Source organism: Phaseolus vulgaris, chromosome 5 (genome assembly GCF_000499845.2).
Source record: "Phaseolus vulgaris cultivar G19833 chromosome 5, P. vulgaris v2.0, whole genome shotgun sequence".
Lineage (NCBI taxonomy): Eukaryota > Viridiplantae > Streptophyta > Magnoliopsida > Fabales > Fabaceae > Phaseolus > Phaseolus vulgaris.
The window spans coordinates 533,825-555,056 of record NC_023755.2 but is presented as its reverse complement, the minus strand read 5'-3'; the positions used below and the strand labels follow the sequence as shown (position 1 = coordinate 555,056).

Below are 21,232 nucleotides of genomic sequence, written 5' to 3'. Positions count from 1 at the left end.
ATTTTAATGCTATTTGGATATAATGCAAATGATAGATATAACATAGCATATCAATGTGTTATATTGTGATGCTCTGCGTGTTTTATATATTTTTTTTTAAAACAAAACAAGCCTCACAAATAAATAATTTTTTTATTGTAGTCATATTTTTTAGATTAAGTATTTTGATTCTTGCAATTCTCGAAATACAACTTTACTATCAATACGTATTATATAAAATCAAAATTAATACAAGATTTTGTAATTTAATTGCTGATTGATATAATCGAAATAGATATCTGGTGTTATCAATATAGTGTTCCTAGAGATGTTGTCAAAACTTAATTTATGTACTCAATTTATTTGATATTTCTAACATACTCCTTAAGCTGAGGATATTCAGATAGGTAAAACAATAAATTCAAAAAACCTTAACTTCACAAAAATTATTATTTTATATTGATAGATGCTAATGCTAAGTGATTGATACATTAATGGTAAAAAAATTATGATTTTAGTCCATAATTTTTATTCTAGATCTCACAAATTTTTAAAAAGTTATCTATTTGAAGAGTACAAAATTATTCAATCACATTAACAGAGAATGTATTTTTCAAAAATTGTGAATGAAAATGATTTTCTTTTTTTTAAATCACGGAAACCAAAATTACGTTCATCCTAATTTGAAGTATTAAAAAATTATCTTATATTTTAGTATAATATATAAGAGAAAAGTTTCTTTAACATCATCACTTAAGAATAAAAATAAAAATTATTAAAGTATTAATTTATTTAAATATGAAGTGTATATATTTACTGTTTACCGTGTCAACGTAACACCAATATAATATATATGACCACGTAGAAGAGAAGAAGAGTTGACGAATCAGTAGAGTAAGTATGTTGTACCGGTAGTTGCATAAAACGTGAATCACGTGTATTCATCACCTAATTCTTTTCCTCTCTTTCATTCTGGAACATGCTGCCTCTTCCTCTTCCTCTTTCTCTTTCAATCTCTCTTCAATTGCGATTCGATTATCATCAACAACATGAACACCGATACTCTCGCAGACTCAAGATCAAAAACCTCTTTCACTGATTTTCTCAATCGCATGCATCACCCTGCTTCCCTTGACCTCGTTCGATCCATCAAGAGGCAACCACCACTTTCACTCTACTTTCCTTTTTTCATTTTCTCTTGTTCAATTTCAATGCTTATGCTACACATTTCTTCCACTCTGTTTATGCATTCAGAAGTTCTAAGAGAAACTAGTTTGTGTTTATTGTTAGTTTTATTATCACTTCTCCGTTCACCACATTGCATTGCATTCAATTTACCATTTATGAGTTCAATTATTCAGTATTATTATCAGTATTGTGTGCTGTGATTCGCAAATGACTGTGTTTTTTAATAATGTGATCGTAAGTTCGATCGCTCAATTTATTTGTATGAAAAGGAATTTGTCGCAGGATATCGTATTCCAGCTGTATGATACTTTTTTGTTCAACAAAAATAATTATTCAGTACTATTGAATAAGCTTTGGTGATGAATTCTTATGTTAAATTTTGTTTTGTCTGTTTTGTGCTCCTATTAATCCTGACGGCAAATTATTTTATCAGCTTTATAGTATCGTTTTCGTTTTACCAACCGAAACCTGAGAACGATGGGAAAAGAGTTCAAGATTTTTTTCTGTCAATGGAAGCTGCAATGAGAGATCATCCACTGTGGACAACTGCCTCTGAAGAAGACATTGATTGTGCCATGGAGGTTCGTTCATCAAATAATTATAATTTTGTACCACACTACATCAATTTAATATATTAACAAATCAACAGATGTCTATATTATAAATAACTCTAATTTTTTATAACCATATTACAATTCTTAATATTATTATTTTAAATTTTCATATTATTTAATTACAAATTTACTCTTTATTATATATATTTATTTTAAAATTTATCCCAAGAATTGTATACCACTCAAGAGTTTTCAAATTATTATTTTCCATGTTACAATTGTCTTAATGGAAGGCAAGAGTGAAAATGAGTTGTCAGATTAAGTGATAGGAAATTTAAATTCTTGATTCTCGAATTTAAGATCTAAGTTTGACTTAAAATTTTATTTAAATCCTATTTTATAGTAACAGTCTTTTAAAAAGGTAAAAATGTTACCTCCTGTATAGGTTCACAAGTCTAAAAGTATGCTTCAGATTTAAGGCCCTTAAATATCCAAGTACATATACTATTCTCATAGGCTTTCATTATAATATTACATCATATATACCTAATCAAACAGGTTGACTTTAAAAACCATTTTCAATGAGTTTAAACCTAATATTTTCATACTGATTAACCTTTTAAAAAATGTTGTCCTAACTAATTTAATAAAACCTAAGCTAAGCTTCACCAATATTTGCCCAAAAATAGAAGGGTTATACAATATTATTTTTTTGCAAAAATAGAGGAATTTAGAATATTTCAAACTAAGCTCAGAGGAGTATTCAAAATTGCTATTCCCTCTTTTCTCGTCTCTCCTTCCTTACACAAACACGACATATGACAACAACTTGCTTCTCCATTCATTATGTAACACACAAAGGTTGAACACCACTTAAATATGTTTATTAGATTAATAACTATGTAATGTTAGTCAAATTTCTTACAATATCAATCAACCAGAAATTACCGTTGGTAGGTAGTAATTTAAGAAGAAATTCACCATACACAATGATTTGTGATTGAATAACAGTACAAAACTACTTTATATTATCAGTGTATTTGTAAGCAGTATTATGTAACTTCCTTAGTGAAAGCTATTAATGCAACACTGCCTAAGTTGGTATTGACTCTCTAATTCCTTTTTTTAAACCAGAGCATAGTGATATTTCTGCTTGCATTTCAACATCGAGGGGATGTTTTTGATTTAGTATATGAATATGACTACATTATGTATTTTACCTGCAGGGTTTAGAAAAATATATAATGATTAAATTGTTCTCTCGAACATTTTCTGCTACTCCTGAGGATGCAAAGATTGACAATGAAATCTCTGAGAAAATATGCCTGCTCCAAACCTTTCTGAAGCCTGAACATTTGGATATACCGCCAATTCTTCAAAATGAAGCCTCATGGCTGGTATGCTTCATTAGAACCCAAGATTAAATTTAATTCTGGTAATTTCTACCTAGTCATCAACTATTACATTGAATAGGCTCTGGCTTAGACAAATTATGCCATTACTTTTTCTTATCATGTAGCTTTTAACGCCTGTTCATAATGAAATTATATTTTAATATAAGCATTGAAGGAAACTGTCCATTTGTTAGCATTTTTGGTGAGACATGGAAAGAAATTTGTGGGGATAATGTTATTTTTCAGCAGTAGAACACTAGCTGAGAAGATAAGAAATGACACTTTGTTTCTCTTCTCTCTAATAATAAGCCTTTGAAAAGCAAATTCTTTTCACTCGTGGTTGGTATTCGTTAGGTTAGAGATGAAATATAAAATCATTTTAGTGTTTTCACCTAATACTTGGAACTCCTAATCTTCTAATAGAAGTTAGAAAATTTTCTCCTATCTCTATCAATAGGAAGTAATTATGTCATTATTGTTCAAAACAATTATTCTGTTATTTCTTTTACATTATTCACTAAAAATACTATAGTAGTTGAATTACTGATACAGAGAAAAAAGAGCCATGGGTTAAAAACTACTGACGAAAAACTATAATTCATTCTCTTAAAAATATATAGAAGTCTTCTATACAATTTTTAGTAAAATTGGAAAACGTTAAGCATATAGAATCATCATTGTAAATGAATGTTACTAACAAGTTGGACAGTCAGTGTTATTAGAAGAATGACAGTTCCAAGCATCAACTGATTCGTATCCTCTGTCTATGATTTATGTTTAAAGGACTATTGTCTGGAGGAATGTTAGAAATATGGTATAAAGTTGATCATGTGTCTTCAATTAATAAATTGAACTTTTGGAATAGTTGTATCTTGATTTGAGAAATCCTTAGCACCTTGTTATGAAACTGTAAGAGGTCAAGCAGAGGATTTTTGGAAGAAAAAAATGGAGTTTAAATTGCAACAGTTAATGCCAATTCCAATATTTAAATAAAAGGCCTTCAGCTTTTCTATAAATAAGAACTATTTATAAGTATTGCAGAATTTGATGACACCAGTTTGCTGGTTTTATGAAAGAAGAGTAAAAAGCAGAGAAGCATGTACGTAGGTAGGATTATTTTTAATGAGTGGGGAATTATTTTATTAATCAGCAACAGTCCAACTTATAATATTTCAGATAAAATGGAAAACTAACGTGCTACTAAGATTTAAACTATCTTGGATAACTGGCTACTAGGAATCACTTATTGCCTAAGTAAAAAAAAAACCTGAAACATTAAAAACAAATTAAAAGAAATAAAGATAATAAGGAGCCCCTTAAAATAGTCCAAAAGCGACTAATTAACAGGTATGAGGAAGAATATTGACACCATTTTCCTTTTTCACTCAGCTTGCAGAGAAAGAATTGCTGAAAATCAATGCCTTCAAAGCTCCCCATGAGAAACTCCTGAGCATTTTGAATTGTTGCCGGGTCATTAACAAGGTGCTGCTAAATGTTGCAGTGTCTGAGCATGTTCCAGCTGGGGCAGATGACTTTCTTCCTGTGCTCATATATGTTACGATCAAGGCAAGCCCCCCTTGGTAATGAGACATTCTACAGGGTGTCAAAAAAAAATTTAGGATAACGAGACCCTCTTTTGCTTATATTATAACAGTGTTACATAGAAGATGCTTTGTATCTAATTCCAACATAATATCATAATCTATTTTAATATTTGTTGACATCTTCCGCGGTGTGATGATGGTGTGTTAAAATCCAACATACTCTAGTGATACTTCAGTCCAACTTTTAAGGTCCTATGTAGAGAGAGAACTTGAGTCATGTTTTTTTCAATAAAAAATAAAAATATTTTGTAATAGCAATGACGGGTAAAGCCTCATCATGATTTCGGCAGCATTGTCTTGAGCCTATAAATTGTGTTTTAATTAAATTTTAACTTTTCATTTCATTGATTTTCGGTCGCTGTAGGCTTCACTTTACACTGATTGTTTATTCCTTTTGGTTTGTCACTTTCAGGCAAATCCTCAAAAGTTGCATTCTAACCTCAAATTCATCAAGTTGTTCAGAAGGCAAGCAAAACTCATCTCAGAAGCTGAATATTATTTTACAAATCTTGTGTCAGCAGCGGCATTTATAGTTGACTTAAATGCCAAATCACTTTCAATGGACGAAATCAAATTTGAGGAGAGCATGCAAGCAGCCAAGTTGATCAATAAAGTCACAAATGAATCGTCCTCTACATGTCAAATGAGCCAGCAAGAGAACAACAAGTGCAGTTGCTCAGAGAAAATGCACCACAAACTTGATGACACTGGAGGTTAGCATAACTTGTTTTCTTAATCCCTGTTTTTTTAGTATGAAGTGCACTGTTTGGTTTATTTTAAAAAATTAATAATTAGTTTATCAGTATAACTGTTTGGAAACGAGCTTTTCAAATAACAATTATTTACTCAATCAAAATAATCCTTACCAAACAGGCACTGTCATTTTGGATAAACTTTTAATGATTAAATATCCAAGTTAAAATTAACTTATGTTTTGTTTAAAAGAAGTTACGTTACTTAACTATGATTTATTTCAACTCTTTAATTTGATCCATTTCTATAAATACTTGTTGGAGCCTTGCAGTGTTTAAAGATGTAGAACATGGATCAAATTATCCTTACATGGAAGCAAAGAGCAAAGAGCTAACAGTCGGAGATGTGGACATGCTATTAAGTGACTACAAGGATTTAGTTGCTAAGTACACAATTCTATGCAAAGCTATCAGTTGCCTTTCAACATCAGAGAGAGAACCCCTCCTTCGTCAGATAGAGAAACAAAGTGCAGAAACTCTGCTTTCACAGCATCCAGGGATCAACACACCCACCACCCACCAAGATAATTAATGCATACATACACCAATTTCCGTCCTTACGTTAGTAATGTAATTTTTTAATGATACTAACGAAAATTTGAGATAAGTATGTTAACTAACTTCTTGATAACTTCGACTTAAATGATGCTAAAAAGATGAAGATAAGTATGTTAAGCTTCATTTGTAGATGAAGATACGTACTGATACACAAGATTATCCAAACAAGGCTTAACCTTGAGTGCCGAATACACACTCAGTTAAATGAGTGATACATAGAGATAATTAATAGAGTATAATCTCAAAAAGGATAATCAAATGATAATATAAGAAAATTAAATACATGATATGCGATTAATCTTGTATAGTTGTATTTATCTACATACACGACAACCCAACTTTATTATGGAAAGTAGTTTTTGTAACATTAAGAAATGGAGTCTGTAGCTGTGCCTATTTCATAATATACATACACCATATATGTTCAAAGATTGATAGAATAATAATGCATCGTATTCACCTGCAGGCTTAGTCACTTTATGGCCTTTCAATTCTTCCAGAAATCTCAATGGAAGCAGACATCTACTGCGAGCTTTAATGTCAGAAAAGGTACCGTTTACTCATCCAAAAGTATTAAGGAAAATTAGGATTCATGTTCAAGCAACCACCTCCACATAAGAACAGTTCCTCCTGTAATTCACCCACTCAGAAAAAGTCAAAGCTTATTTGAACTTATAATAGTGCCATTTGCGCAAGTGTGTGTGAAAACTTATAGAATCAGCTTATTACATGTCTAATAAGTTGTTTTCAACTTATTTTAATAAGCTCTCCAGTACACTCATAAAAATACCTCAAGTTTATTTGAAAATTCCTCTTTCAATTATAAAAATAACTTCTGCGGAAGTGCTTATAAGCACTTATTAGTGCTTAATTAAACAGTTTACTCAAACGCACCCCTACTGTAGTGGAAACTCCTTCTGGAGAAGGTCCAAATTACGCCTATCACAAGCTTCCAACATGTCATTCCTAGAAGCACAACTGGAAAATAGGATGAGACAGAAGGTAAGTCACGGGAATATAAAATCAACATCTAACACTACTAGAAAATTATTAAATAAAAACAAATTTTAGAGATTAAAAATAATTAGTTACTAATATTGACTAAATTAAATATTATTTTAGAGATTAAAAAAATTATTGATTTTTAAATTAGTTTTTATTATTGATAAATAATTTCTAAATTGGTATCTAATTAGCAACCAAAGTTTTCACTATTAATTATTTATATTCTAAATTTGGTATAAAAAAACCTTGGTAGTTAAATTTGATACCAATTTTGAAACTATTTATTAATAATAGAAACTAATTTAAAAATCAATATTTTTTTACTCTCTAAAATAGTATCTAATTTAGTTAATATACCAACTAATTGTTTTTTGTTTTTAAAATTGATTTCTATTTAATAATTTTTTTTAGTGTAATTTGAATTATCACTATCCTATTATTGTCAGTAAAATCCTGCAATACTTTTCTCTGTTAATAATATATAATATAATATCATACCTCAATGAAATTCTCAAATATTGCCATGCGTTCTCTGCTTTTGGATTCATGGCAAGTGCTCTAACATAATATCGAATGGACTCGTCGTACATACCCTGTAAGGAAGTGTGAAAGGTAGGTATAGTAAATTAGTATTATCATGACAGTTAAGATACAATATATACAAAATAGCAAATTAGATTAAAAAATAGAAAAGGCGAAATTGGTAGCCTTAGATAACTGTCATTTTTATTCCTGCATCTTTGACATCTATTACAGAATAGAGAGTAGGGATGACAATGCGGGACGGGCTATGCAGACTCACCCGTAGCCCGCTACCAAAGACCGCAGGGCGGGCTCACTAATCTAACCCGCTGACCCGCTTAGCCCGTCCCACATAACCCGCTAGCCCGCCTAAATAAAAAAGTAGTTATTTTTTTTGGCAAAAAAAATCATATCCCACTCACCCAGAGTGATCTTTATTTTATTTTATTTAAAAAAAATGAATTTAATGTACTAAAAAAGAAATGTTTCATTTTAATCATCTAAAGGAGTTAAGATTAAGAATGACAGTGGATTTAGTTTTAAATAAAGTGTTATATTTAAAATTTGTTAAAAAACTAATATAAAAAGAGATTTCAATAAGATAGTTAAAAAATTAGTCATCTTCCTTAAAACATTTGGTAACAAAACTTTGATAAGATACTCTTATATACATATATAGGAAAAATAGATGCAAAACAAAACTTTAATTATCTTTAATAAAGCCTTCTAGGAACCCTCATACTTAGAATTCATATTTGTATCTTAACTGAATGAAGGCTCATTAGGTTGGGTGCCAGTCAAAATTGATTAGGTGCAGGAAGCAATTGCCCTGAATGAATTGAAATAGGGATAAAATTCTAAATTTTCAACTGTAGGAATAAGATTTTTTATAACTAATGAAATTTTAATTTTTAAAAAATTATTTTTCTTATGCGGGTTGGTCCACAAGCCCGTGAGTTACCTCTTATGCGGGGTTACCTCTTATGTGGGGCAGCCAGTGAAATGTGCCCGCACTCCTTGTGCGGGACGGGTCAAACCGGTCCGTGTTTTGCGGGCCAAACGCAGAGGTGGGCTTATGTTGGACGGGTCAGCCCGCATTGCCACCCCTAAATACAACTTTTGGGAAATTTTAAATGGACCCCAACCAAAAATTATTCTTCTTTTTTATCCTCTCAAACAGTAAAAGTTAGGTATTTCCATCCTATCTTCCTCCTCTCTATTTCCTTCCTCTCTCTTTCTCACAAGTAAAAGGAAAATGGTGTCTTTCTCCAACCATTAAGGCAAACAACTGCACCATAATATCTCCACAACAAAAGCTAAACTTATCCAAAATACTTTACAGGCTTCCTTATTCCACAACAAAAAAAATCGCCCCTAACATGTTCCAACATGCTGCATAGATGGGCATCCAAAGGTACACCCACCAACACTACAATGTTTACTGCCTTGCTTTGGAGAAAAGATTGAAATCCAGAACCTAAAATCGTATAGTTGAGTATTTTTTTACTGATATAGCTGTAACACACATACATATTACAGTTTTACATTTGCAGCTGCGGAATACAGTTACCATAACGATAGTGAAAACTGATATGACAAGCATAGTTCTACTTCTAGCTTGATATGTATGATACAAATAAAGATAAATGTCCAGCAGGGAACTGACCTGGTTTGCATAGCTGATACCCATATTTGCCCAAGCACGAACATAATTAGGCTTTAAATCCAGTGCCTGAAATGATTATTGTTTTAGTCAAAGGGTGAATTGCATCCGACAAAGAATGTATTTAACTAAAAGAAATAGATTGCACGTTCACTCCAAAAACATGATTTTACAATAAAATTATAGAAAAGCCAGTTAACTAAACTTGCACAAAATGAATAAAAGCCTATTTGACTGTCATCTTCATAAAATTGCTCAACTCTTTTTTTGGTCACTTAGCATAGGATATACATAATACTCACTAATCATACAATTTGCAGATGGAAATATCTGTACAAGAAAATAACTAAAGAGCTAGTGATATATCATCAAATTAGCAAAATCAAGGATTTGGAAAGAGACATGAAAAACTCCGTAACTTATAGTTTGATAAATGTCCCCCTCATGATCACACATTTGATTTCCAAATATCTTGACACAATTACATTAAAGCTACAGCAATAACAGCATTAAATTCTATACACAGCACCTGTTGATAAGCCATTATTGCATCAGCACTTTGAATACTGTTTGCTTGTGTAGCACCCAGTTTGTTCCATAATGAGTAATCCTGGGGCTTAAGTTTCAATGCTCTTTCAAAAGATGCAATAGCTTTGTCATATTCTCTGGATAAGTTATACATAACCCCAAGAACTATGTGGACATCTGCATCATCCGGAGATAGTTCAGCAGCGTCATTGAATAACCTAGCAACCTGCAGAAAGGAAAATCAATTTTTCCAATCTAATACTCACTTTCGTCTCATATATAAGCAAAAATAACTAATTTCACATCTATTAAGAATGGTAGTTAGGTTCATTTAATACTCTTGATTTCATATAATATAAGAGTACATTTTCTAAATTATACTTAGTATATGTTGGAGATCCCATATCAACTAGGAATAAATGAGCCAACCGAATTAGAGGGAAATTAGTTCGGTGTCATTAAAGACCCGGGTAATGTATGCATGAGGTTTTAATGGCCCACTACTATATTTAATAATCCTTTACACAATTCCAAAACTAGGTAATCAATGCACTTACATCAGCATAGTACAAAGAATCGGACATCTCGGGTGGGGCAAGTGTTCCATATTTTGGGTGATGGCGCAACCATCCATATAGATACTTCAAAGCAGCAGATTGCTCTAGTTCTGCAAATATCAGCAGATAGCTCAATATCTTATATCTAGGAATACAATGGAAAAACCTAGAAGTCATTTTGCATCAATGCTTTCAGTTACAAATTCAGAAGACAAGTATAAATTGAAGTATAAGAATCCTTCCAAAGCAAGCAAATACAAAATAAAGCAAGTAAAAGTATATTAGCTCCTTTAAAGAAATATCCAACTTTTAGAATTTTCATCAAAGAAAAATTTCAAAACTGAGTAGGAATATACATATAAAATTAACTCGAGCATCAAGGATTAATGTGATAAATGATCTTTAAGCTAGATTGCTATTATCATTTATATCATTCATCGAGGCAATAAATCGGAGACCATCACTAACCATTTGTATGACTAACACCAAGAGCAAGAAGCACTTCCAAGTTTGTCGGGTCAGCCTCCTGCGCACGCATCATTGCTGCAATAGCCTGTGTAAGTTTAAATAGTTTTAAAACAGTAAGTTCTAAAGTAAACATTCTAAAATAAGAGTGATGCGCTCAAAGCAGTTAAATTGTGATAAGTGTTGACAAAGACAATTACACTGTGTAACAAAGGACAAGGTAGAAAAATAAAGTATTAGTCTTTTACCAAATAGTCTAATATAAAAAAAATCACATGATGGCTACATAAAATGTACACTGAAATTTGGCAGGTTTCCATATTAAAACAAGACCTTAGAGGCAGCAAAAAAGAGTAAAAATAGGTCATGAAATAATAAGATTTCTATTTAATTGCACCTAAATGCATATTCTACATCTTAAGTTACGAAAATAGTAATTTACTATTTTTTGTACATATGAAATGGCCAACAAATATACTATTCAGTGAACCATTTTTTTAAAAATGAAATTGGAAGCACAAAAGAATATATCTAGAACAATCATCTTATGGTTCACCAAAGAAGCAAATTTGAATAGCATAATACATTGAACAGAAATACGATCTCTGCCATAGACTGTTGACATATAAATTCAAACAAATTAATTAATAGAATTGTTTGTTCTGTATAACATGTGTATGGCTCCAGAAAATTACACCTACACAATGATACATGGGATTGCAGACTACACAGATATGGGATATCAATAAGGCATAAGCTAACCTGTTGGTCATCATCATTCTCTGCATGTGCTATTCCAAGCAGTCTCCACCCTTCAGCATTCTCAGGATTTTTTAGGACTTCAGCTTCCAATGCTAGAACTGCTTCACTTAAAAGTCCTTTTCTGAATAGATCTTGACCTTCTTTTAGGGGATTTGGATGACCAACATAAGGGTTTAAATCTGAAAAGACATACACACCCCTCGAACTGTCTAACTGCTGCTTGGAAGCAACTTGCTCATTTAAGAACCTTCATATAACCCCAAAGAAATTTTATTAATAAAGCAATAACCTCCTCACTGGCATGTAATATTTTTATGCTAAAGAGAAAACATATGGCATAACCCAAGCAAAAAGAGAAAAACATAAACAGTAGGAAAGGAACAAGAACAGACACTTTTTAATGTTAGTGAAAGAATAATTAATTGATGAAAAAAGTGAAGTTCTTAATAAAGAAAAGAAGAAAACCAGATTAAACATCAATCCACTAGAGACACATCAGCCAAAAGCAGCTTTCAAATTGCAACATCCAATTATATTCATAAAAGTTCCCCCAACCAAAAGTACACAAGATGATGCATACTTATGATTCATTCAATATATTCTTATTACTTAAAACAAAATCTGTTGTTTGTCACTCTATCCAGTATATATTATTTATGCTGAAAAAAATAATTTAGTTCACTCTGTTCAAAAGTGTGACTTACTCATCATATGCATGTGCCCAACTATCAGAAGTGCCATCTCCTAAGGCTGCTTCACCTAACTGCTGACCAAATTCATCTGCCCAATCATTAACATTCAACTTTGAAAATTCATTAACCCACTGATCATCAGGTGCATCATGCTGCCGTCCTTCAGTTGTATATTCATTCACCCACTGATCAGGTCCATGATAAACCTAGAGACACCACAAGTCAGCATTCAAAACTTTTAGGAAAAGAGATCGTCAATTAATTAATTTTCTATGCACATCAATGATTTCATTACTTTGTTCTTAAAATAAAATCAAGTCAAAAGTAAATCAAATGTGAGCTGTATCAAACTTGCATGCATATAAAAGGGTGACTTCATGCATGAATCTCCCACCAGTTTTGGGTATAGGGACGTTCAAATATATGCAGGCATACCCTATGTGTAGAGAAGCTGCTTTCATAATTCACCTCCAGGTCAGACAAAGCAATCTTACCTTTGCACCAAGGCTCCCGCATCCAAACATTAAGGAAAATTGGAATTTAGGAATAAAAACAACCAACAATCTAATCAAACAGTTGCACAAGTGTTCGCACACAGCATTACAATCACAAGTAAGAATACAGGGAAGTCTGCTATTTAATAGTCCCAAAAAAGGAAAAAACCCACTCTCAAGGATAAAGATCATAGAACCCATGCTAACACCCACTTCCCATATGGATATAGTTTCTAAAGAACTCTATCAAAAACTCAGATAACATTTCTGAACAAATGGTAAAGTACAAGCACCAATAGGACAGGAAATCTCCTTATCCTTCTCAGTCAAAGCCTTCAAAACCTCATCTGAATGAAAAAAAACATCCAATTCATATATTATTCTCCACAACAACCCAAATTACCATCAAAAGACATGGAAACTAACCTCAAGAAATTGCTAATAAATTAGAAATCAACTTATTGAAACTACAATCCAAGTAAGCTTCCCAACTCTTACAAACACCGTATCAAAATTTGGTCTGCAACTCCAGCTCAACCCAGCTAAGATAAAATGACTACAACCCTGTCCAGCTTATCTAATTCAAGCATTTTATCCTCATAATACAAACTTCCCTTAATTGTATTAAATATGAAAAGACTAACCCTGAAATTTGAAAGGATATTTACCTATAATGAGTCAAATTTTGCATTGTTGCACAGTTTATACAGTCCTTGGGTTTATCTACTTGAAGTGAAATGCTTGCATTTTCATATGTGCTTCTTTAACCCATGACTAACTCTGGGATGGGGTAGTTATCTTGGTCTCTATGGTACTCTAATGGGTGCTTGAAAGGAGTTGATTTTCCAATAATTAGCATATATTGGGCAACCTTGCTGCATTTTTTTCACCTGAAGTATTTTCTTCCTTCTGTTCAGGAGTATTTTAATCTTCACTTAACCTGAACATTCCCTCTTTTTATTCTATAATGCAACTAAGAGCAGCTGTGTTACCACTTATTACATAAGTATAAATTATTTGGAGATTAAGATCTGTGGTATATCATAATTATTCAGTGCCTTTTCAGAAAGGTCCACTCTTTTCATTTAGTTTTATAACCAAATACACGGTTAACAGTAACCAAAAAATATATCTTCATATAAGTTAGCCTTATAACTGAATATATGCCAATCAATAATATAAAACACTAGCAAAAGAATAATATGGTTCCATGCTCGTTGGACATGCCTTATCATTTAAAAATTCTCCAGACCATGCATGGCCACCATTATATTGCTGATCATATTCTGTAGCCCAATTTCCAGATGCATTCTCTTTAACCTGGTTGTCATCAATAATCAACTCGCCACGGCTCATCTTTGACACAAATTGAAGGAATTTTGAGTTCTGCATACCACAAAAGCATGTAATTGAATATTTTTATTTCAAGGAGGGAAAAGAAATGCAACAACAAAATAAAACACTCATCTTGGGCGCATGAATATTATAGCACTGAAAAAATAAGCTTATCATTATTAATCAGAAAGTTTTTTGTTCCATCCATGGGACTTTCAAGGAGATCCTTCGATAAAACATTAAGGCATAGCACATACAATCTACATAATCAATATTTCACAGTTTTTCCCATACTACTCGATGTGGGACTCAGACACCCCCATAATACCTAAGTCCTATCATTGTGCAAGACCAAAAAATTATGTGTAGAGCTCCTAAAATTAAGGCTAAGGAACACAGTGACCATCCATCCCAAAGTAGTCAAATTCTTGACACAAGTAGAAAATTTAGCTAAATTCAATATCTATTCACAGTACTCACTTTAAATTCAATGCTCACATTCTTAAGATTGCAAGAGTAAACAATTATCCACTAAGGGATTAATGTATAAATATTTCTCCCAAATTTCTCTTTTAATTATCTTAGTATACTAAAAAAAAGAACGAGCATGATAAGAAAGGGTGAGTAAATTAGCAAAAAGTCAAAAACTGATGAACTACTGTCTCACAGTTTGAAGTACTGGATTGGAAATATAAAATTCATGTGTAGTGGAGAAACCTGAAATTTAGGGTCACCATTTTGGGCCAATGTATTTGCAAGCATACGAGTCTGTTCCATTGCAGCAAAGTTTGACACGTTCATACCTTGCATTTGACCTACTGATGACAATTGGGACTGCAAAAAGATTGCAAGAGAAAATAATCTTAAATTAAGAAATGAATTACAAATAACAATTTATACTCAGGTACAACGAAAAATTGATTATTTTCTACAAGTACCAGTATAATCCAAGCTAGTGACACCAAAATTAAGACCAGCGAAGAAAAAAGGCATTGCATCAAAGAAACATTCTATAAAACAAGATATGATGCAACCCTTCCTTTTTAAGTTATATGTTCTTTCATGACCTGTTTATATGGGTTCTATTTGTTTTGAAATTCTGATTGAAATTATAATAATCTCAAAGCAGAAAATAAATAAAGCAGTCAGACATTCTGAAGACATTCCAGAAATTGCTCTTTCCTCCTCATATGTGTGCTACAAGTGATGGGTGCCAACATCCACACCAATGAAGAAATGTGACATTCCATCAAAGTTAAGAAAACTATTTGGAAGGGAAGCCCGCAGACAAAGGAAAAAAACGTAGGGATGGTGAAACTAAATTTTGGAGGAACAGACCTACAATGGATGAAAAGGCTGTAGAAGCATCGTGCTAGCCCAGGAAAATCTAAAATTAGAACTTGGAAATGATGCTCCGGAAGTAATTTCCACTAACTAAGTATATGATGAACTTGTTTGGGAGATTTCATGAATTGAGAAAAAATGGGTATTGGAAGTCTAACATTATTCAGACTGTATACAACTGTGAAACATAGATATGAGAACAATTGCCCAACGTTTGCATCAACAGACAATTAAGTATAACAAGTCTGCTCAATAAAGTTCAATACTATAATTTGCAGATAAAAAAGGTAAGTAACTTCAAATTATAGCTACAAATAGAACACTAAAGACTTCTCACATGTTCAAATTCAGACACCCAACCATTCGCACCATGTTGTTGCTCAAAGGAGTTAGCCCATGAATCGGGATTATCATATTTTCCCCTATGTTGACTAAATTCAGTAATCCACCCGTCTGCAGCAGGAGGACCAGGTCTCATATTGCCTTGAGACTCATTCCAGTAGTCCTCCAGCTCCCGAAATCTTTCAGGCATAGGTCCCTTACCACGGACATTGCTATCAATATCTAGAGAGCATAGAAGGGCGTTTACCTGAAAAGTAGTTACATATGATGAGTTCAGAGTCAAACAATCAAGAAAAAATAATATAGGCAAAGACAACATTTTATGTAAGACAACGAAGCAAAATATCTGGTAGAAATCATTATTGATCACAAGAAGATAGAATACATCATCACTACACATGCTTTATAAAAGGAAAGGTCGGTATACTCTAGCGGAAGAGCATTTCTAATTTCTAAGTAAATCTTTGGTGAAGATATAACTTAAGAACGAAGTGATGCTGATTGACATTTGACTCAAAAAAATAAAAGGTCAGTCAAAGTGCATGAAGAAACAGCTATGGTACAGGTGCAACTCCAAGCCCATCTAATCAAATCCAGGGTTAATTATCAACAAAAAAGGAAAAATCATTTTAGCAAAACATGAAGGTAGGTTACACAGGAAGAACATCTTGAGCAATTACACCAGAGCCTAAGTGATCATCTTTGCACCTAACCAGTAATCAAATATTGAACTCTAAATCTCTAATACACAAACAACTAAAAACTTTCTGCTACTCTTTTCCATCAACGAGTATGACTAAAGCAAGTGAAACCAGATGAATGTATCCATGAATTCCCTTACTTGGGCATCAATAAATTCTTCACTTTTATCTGCAAAGAGATGCCTGGCCATTATGCTGCTGCGGTCCCGTATGCATTGTTTATCACCTTCAGATAAACCCAGCATCGGAAGAGGGGTAGGATGAAAAGGCACTCCACCACGGCTGCTGTCAAGAAATGAGTGCAGAAAACTCGATAGAACTCTTTGTGGTGTCCCTGCAGAGAAAACAACATCAATTCCACACCTCTTCTTCTGTGCTCAGTTTGTCAATGCATCCATCCATATAACAAAATCAAGTCCACAGTACAACCACCACTAATTACAGCACTGCTACTAATGCCCACAAAAGGAACAACAGAAAACACCATACACAACTAACAGAGCATGGCAAGTCAACAGAATAAGATTATTTTCTAAGAACCGATTTGTTCAAGAAAATATTTTCGGTATATAATTTCTATTTTCACTTAATTTTCTGTTTTCTAAAATTTATACAGGAAAAAAAAGCCAATTCAAAACAGCCATGGCAAAAGTTATTTTCTAATAAGAGCCGTTTTGTTCAAGAAAACATTTTCTGTTTATATTTTCCATTTTCACTCCATTTTATGTTTTCTGAAGTTTATACAGGAAAAAACAGACGATTAAAAACAGAAACAATAAAAAAAATCACTTAATTTTGTTCACGAGAAACACTAACAACACTATCAAACACATTTTTGTTCCACTGCCGGACGAAATTTGCTGAAAATCACAAAACTGTCTGGTTAGTCCTTATTCAACGAAACACGCTCATAATTTGGTAGGTCGCACTCATCTCTGAAAGAACGTTTTCCGATATTATTCTCTGTTTTCACTCTATTTTCGGTTTCCTAAAGTTCATAAAGCAAAAGGAAGACAAACAGTAAAAACATAAAAATCTGTCTACACTTACTTTGCACAACCTATTGAAAGCCAACAAAATGAAAACATAAAACATCTTCTCACAAATCCAAACACAACCTACCATCCAACGGCGGCTGCTGAATCGCCGGCACCAGTTGCCGCTGTCCGGCAACCCCGCCCTCGCGCTGTATCTCATCCCACGTCTCCTCGAGCCCACTCGCGCCACGGAACCTATGCAAAAACTCCGAAGCCTGTTTCACGTCAACAAAAACACAATAACTCAAATAATTCATAATTGAGAAGTATCACACGATATAACATTATAGCAAACACACACACGGCACAAACAATCGCAGACACACAATAATCCAATCCAAACCGAACCTGATAGTTTGCATCCAATAGCGGCTTATCGAATTCGGAGCCGGGAAGGTGATTGACGGGGAGAGCGGTGGAGTAAAATTGCGAGGTAGGATCAGTGAGAGTGGACGTCGGAATCTCCTTCAGCCTCTCCTGTTACAGTTTCGCGACCAAACAATTGAAATCAGTGAGGAGTGAAGAAAGAGTAAGAGAAAAGGGGGAGAAACTGAGACCTGAGTTTTGGAGGAAGAGCCAACAAGGGCGTTGGCTAGAGAAGCGAGAGGATTAGCGGAGGAAGAAGAAGAGTCGCCGCAAGCGGCGGCACCGGAAACGAGGTCGCGCATCGCCATGGTCCACCGTTGCAGTTCTCAGTCTTCCGCCAGTGTTGTTCGGCGATTGGCGGTGGCTTTTCGATGGTTTTGTTTGGTGTGGTGTTTCTTCCCTTCTTCAGCCACCCTCGTTGGTTGCGCTCTTTTGTTATCTGTATCTGCCTCTATGCTTCTCATTTTCTTTTTTTATTCATTTTTTTTTAATTTTCATAAAGAATTTTAAAATTTTTATTATTTATATCAATATTAATAAAATATAAATAGATCATAAAATTTACCTCTTTTATTTGGATAAGTTGAAGAAGAAGAAAAAGTGGGAATTTCTACTTATTATTTTGTACATATTTCTATTATCTTATGGTTTTTTATGGTTTATGAGTTTTGTACACTCGTTATTTTATGCGTCGTTTGTGTCGAACATATATATTAGAAACAAACACTTCTACGATACTATTTGAACGATACTTGTAAAATATTTATTGGTAAAGTGTTCAATTAAAAAAATATTTGTTTAATTTTTTGTAATTGTAGCATGGTTCTAACACAATTTAACAAAAAAATATTAATTTTTCAAAAACTCAAATTTATTATATAAATTTTTATTATGATTGTAAAATTAATGAACAAATCTTTTTGAATCAGTCATAAAAAAACATTTCTACATTCCAAAAGAAAATTAAAACATATTTGTACACATAAATCAATTTACATAATTCATAATTATATAATATATAAATTCGTATTTTTGTGTCCTACATTTTTAATTTTAAAAGTTATACGTATTTCCGTCGTGTTCATGTTGTATCACGATGTCAGTATTTGTTCTACATATAATTCTTTTATTTTTGACATAGATTAAAGTATTGTCATAATTAATATTTGTATTATTTAATATTTGTATGGTTTAATAATGTTAAGAGGTGTTTTATTTAATAACTTTATTCTTATGTTGAAAAGATGTTTTTAATTTGAAATTTTTATAAATACACACAATTTTTCACAACATAAATCAATGTTCTTTTTGTTGCTAGAAATTTCATATTAGTTTTGGAGAGAAACAAGTTTTGTGTGGGTCTCACACAATTTGTATTATTTCCTTTTCATTTTCATCACAACCAAACTATCAAAAATTAATAATTTTATTTTCTTTCAATCATTTTCAATTCGTTTCCGTATTAAATAGTCCTAAAAAATATAGACTTAGTCATTTTCTTAACAAGATGTTTTAACTTTTATTTAATAAACAATCAAATTCACTTTCACTGCACAGTTTATTTAGTAGTAAAGTGATATCAATAATTATTAGTTTATGTATAAAATCAAAGATTCAAAGTGTATAATCATTAATATTAACATTTTTTTTTGGTAATTTATGAGTTATAACGAGAAAAATGTATTTGCACGACAAATTGTAACTAAATTAGGTTTGAGGATTGTGAATATAAAAAAAATGGTAAGTGGGTTGATGTAATATTAAAAGTGTCATTGATGTTATTTGAAATAAATGTTATTAATAAAATTTTAAAATAGTTATTTTTATAGAAAAAAAAAACATTATTATTGTTTTTGAATGGGGTTGGAACTAAGAGAACTATTCGAGCTTTCCTCTACCTCCTCGGTTGGTCGGCACTTCTTCCCTTCCTCTCCAAGCGAACTCCTTACTCTTTTTTTGTCACTCTGTCTCTCGGTCTCAACAAAGTTCAGATTCGAATGGTACCTGCAAAAAACACTCTGATACTCAAGTCAAAATTCATAATTCAGTAAAGTGTTTTGTAGTTTCGCTCATATGAAGGAGTGGAGAGTGATAAACGAGTATTACATGAGTTTATGAGTGTCATTTTTTATTATACGTCAAGGTTATCTATATGAGAATGATATCATTAATTTTTTTTGCAAAGGATGAAGATGTCTAAAAGACAACCTTTAAGTCTAAATTTAACCACCATGAGTATGTTGTGATGTTGTTTGAAGTTGAAGTGATGAATGTTTTAACTTTGTGTTATGAACAACATGAATATGATTTTTGTTTATTTTTGGACAAGTTTTCATAAATGACATTATTGTTTATTCATGTATTCATTAAGAACATGAGGAATACCTCAACACAATGTTGGGAATTTACAGGAAAAACAACTTAAAGCCAAATTGTTTATGGGAAAGTTTTGGACTAGACAAATGAAGTTTATGGAGCATATGATATTAACCCAGAGGAATGTAGTAAACCTCTCTAAAGTGGAGATTATATTGCAATAGAACATCACAATAATGTATAAGAGGTTACAATTTTTGTGGATTTAGTTTGCTATGATAAAAAATTTAGTGATTAATTTCTAGTATAATGACACCTTTAACATAGTTGACTCACAAAGATCAAGTTCTTGCTTGTAGATTTTTCTTGAGTTGAAGCAGATGATGCCTAGCTCCTCAGTCTTAATGATTCCCAACACTATTAAACTTTTTTTAGTTTTATTGTGATGTGTCACACCATGAGCTTAGAGGTGTATTCATGCAAGGAAATAAAGGGGTAGATTATGCTTAAAGATGATTGCAAGTTAGGGAAGAAATTATCTTGCTCGTGCCTTATGGTTTATGGTTTATAACAATCACTTTTGCTTTGAATATATGAAGGTATTATTTAAATGGAGTTCAATTTAATGTTTCAAGTGACCACACAAGTTTGAAGTACTTGTTTTTATTATAAAGAGTTAAACATGACATAGGAGATTCATGAAATTCTCAAAGGATTATGATATGCATCTTTCAGGAAAGGTTAATATGGTAGCAAATACTTTGAGTGAAAAAAACAATTCAAATATTTATTTTGAGTGAAAAAGGCAATTCAAATATTTCAAACCAACGTGATAATGTTCTACATTTTTTGTCATATAGTGTTTCATAAGGTGTCATACTTATATTAGAATGAAATCATTATTTTAAGTGAACTTTATTAATGGTAAGTATTGATGTCAACTACTTGAATTTTCTATCACATATGTTCTTAACAAATATCCTAAAGATTGGATAGCCAAAGTGGTTTGTGATGAAGATGGGATTTCACTTGAGAATTGAAAGAAAATATGAGAGAAACTTATCCTTACCTCTT

The 21,232-nt window shown here is 32.3% G+C and overlaps 2 protein-coding genes across 3 annotated transcripts; one reads left to right on the top strand and one right to left on the bottom strand.

Annotated features, from left to right (window-relative positions):
* The first annotated feature begins 887 nt into the window (after positions 1-887).
* Positions 888-6,102, top strand: LOC137834625 (vacuolar protein sorting-associated protein 9A-like). Its single transcript, XM_068642707.1, has 6 exons — positions 888-1,135; positions 1,601-1,748; positions 2,948-3,118; positions 4,505-4,681; positions 5,132-5,432; positions 5,744-6,102. Exons 1-6 carry the CDS (start codon positions 1,029-1,031, stop codon positions 6,001-6,003), a joined length of 1,164 nt encoding a protein of 387 aa, XP_068498808.1. The 5' UTR covers positions 888-1,028; the 3' UTR covers positions 6,004-6,102.
* A 194-nt stretch (positions 6,103-6,296) lies between these two features.
* On the bottom strand, positions 6,297-18,337 carry LOC137834624 (peroxisome biogenesis protein 5). 2 transcript variants are annotated; one of them, XM_068642705.1, is made up of 16 exons: positions 18,034-18,310; positions 17,825-17,953; positions 17,562-17,691; positions 16,580-16,773; positions 15,734-15,985; positions 14,770-14,886; positions 13,945-14,103; positions 12,236-12,429; positions 11,532-11,778; positions 10,773-10,857; positions 10,305-10,414; positions 9,749-9,973; positions 9,223-9,288; positions 7,533-7,627; positions 6,924-7,007; positions 6,297-6,659 (listed from the first exon to the last, which is right to left on the bottom strand). In XM_068642705.1, the coding sequence occupies exons 1-15, from the start codon at positions 18,148-18,150 to the stop codon at positions 6,926-6,928; spliced, it is 2,202 nt and encodes a 733-aa protein (XP_068498806.1). In that variant the 5' UTR covers positions 18,151-18,310; the 3' UTR covers positions 6,297-6,659; positions 6,924-6,925. The 2 variants fall into 2 exon arrangements, with proteins under 2 accessions (XP_068498806.1, XP_068498807.1); XM_068642706.1 differs by having other exon boundaries at positions 6,297-7,007; positions 18,034-18,337.
* Between the last annotated feature and the right edge of the window lie 2,895 nt (positions 18,338-21,232).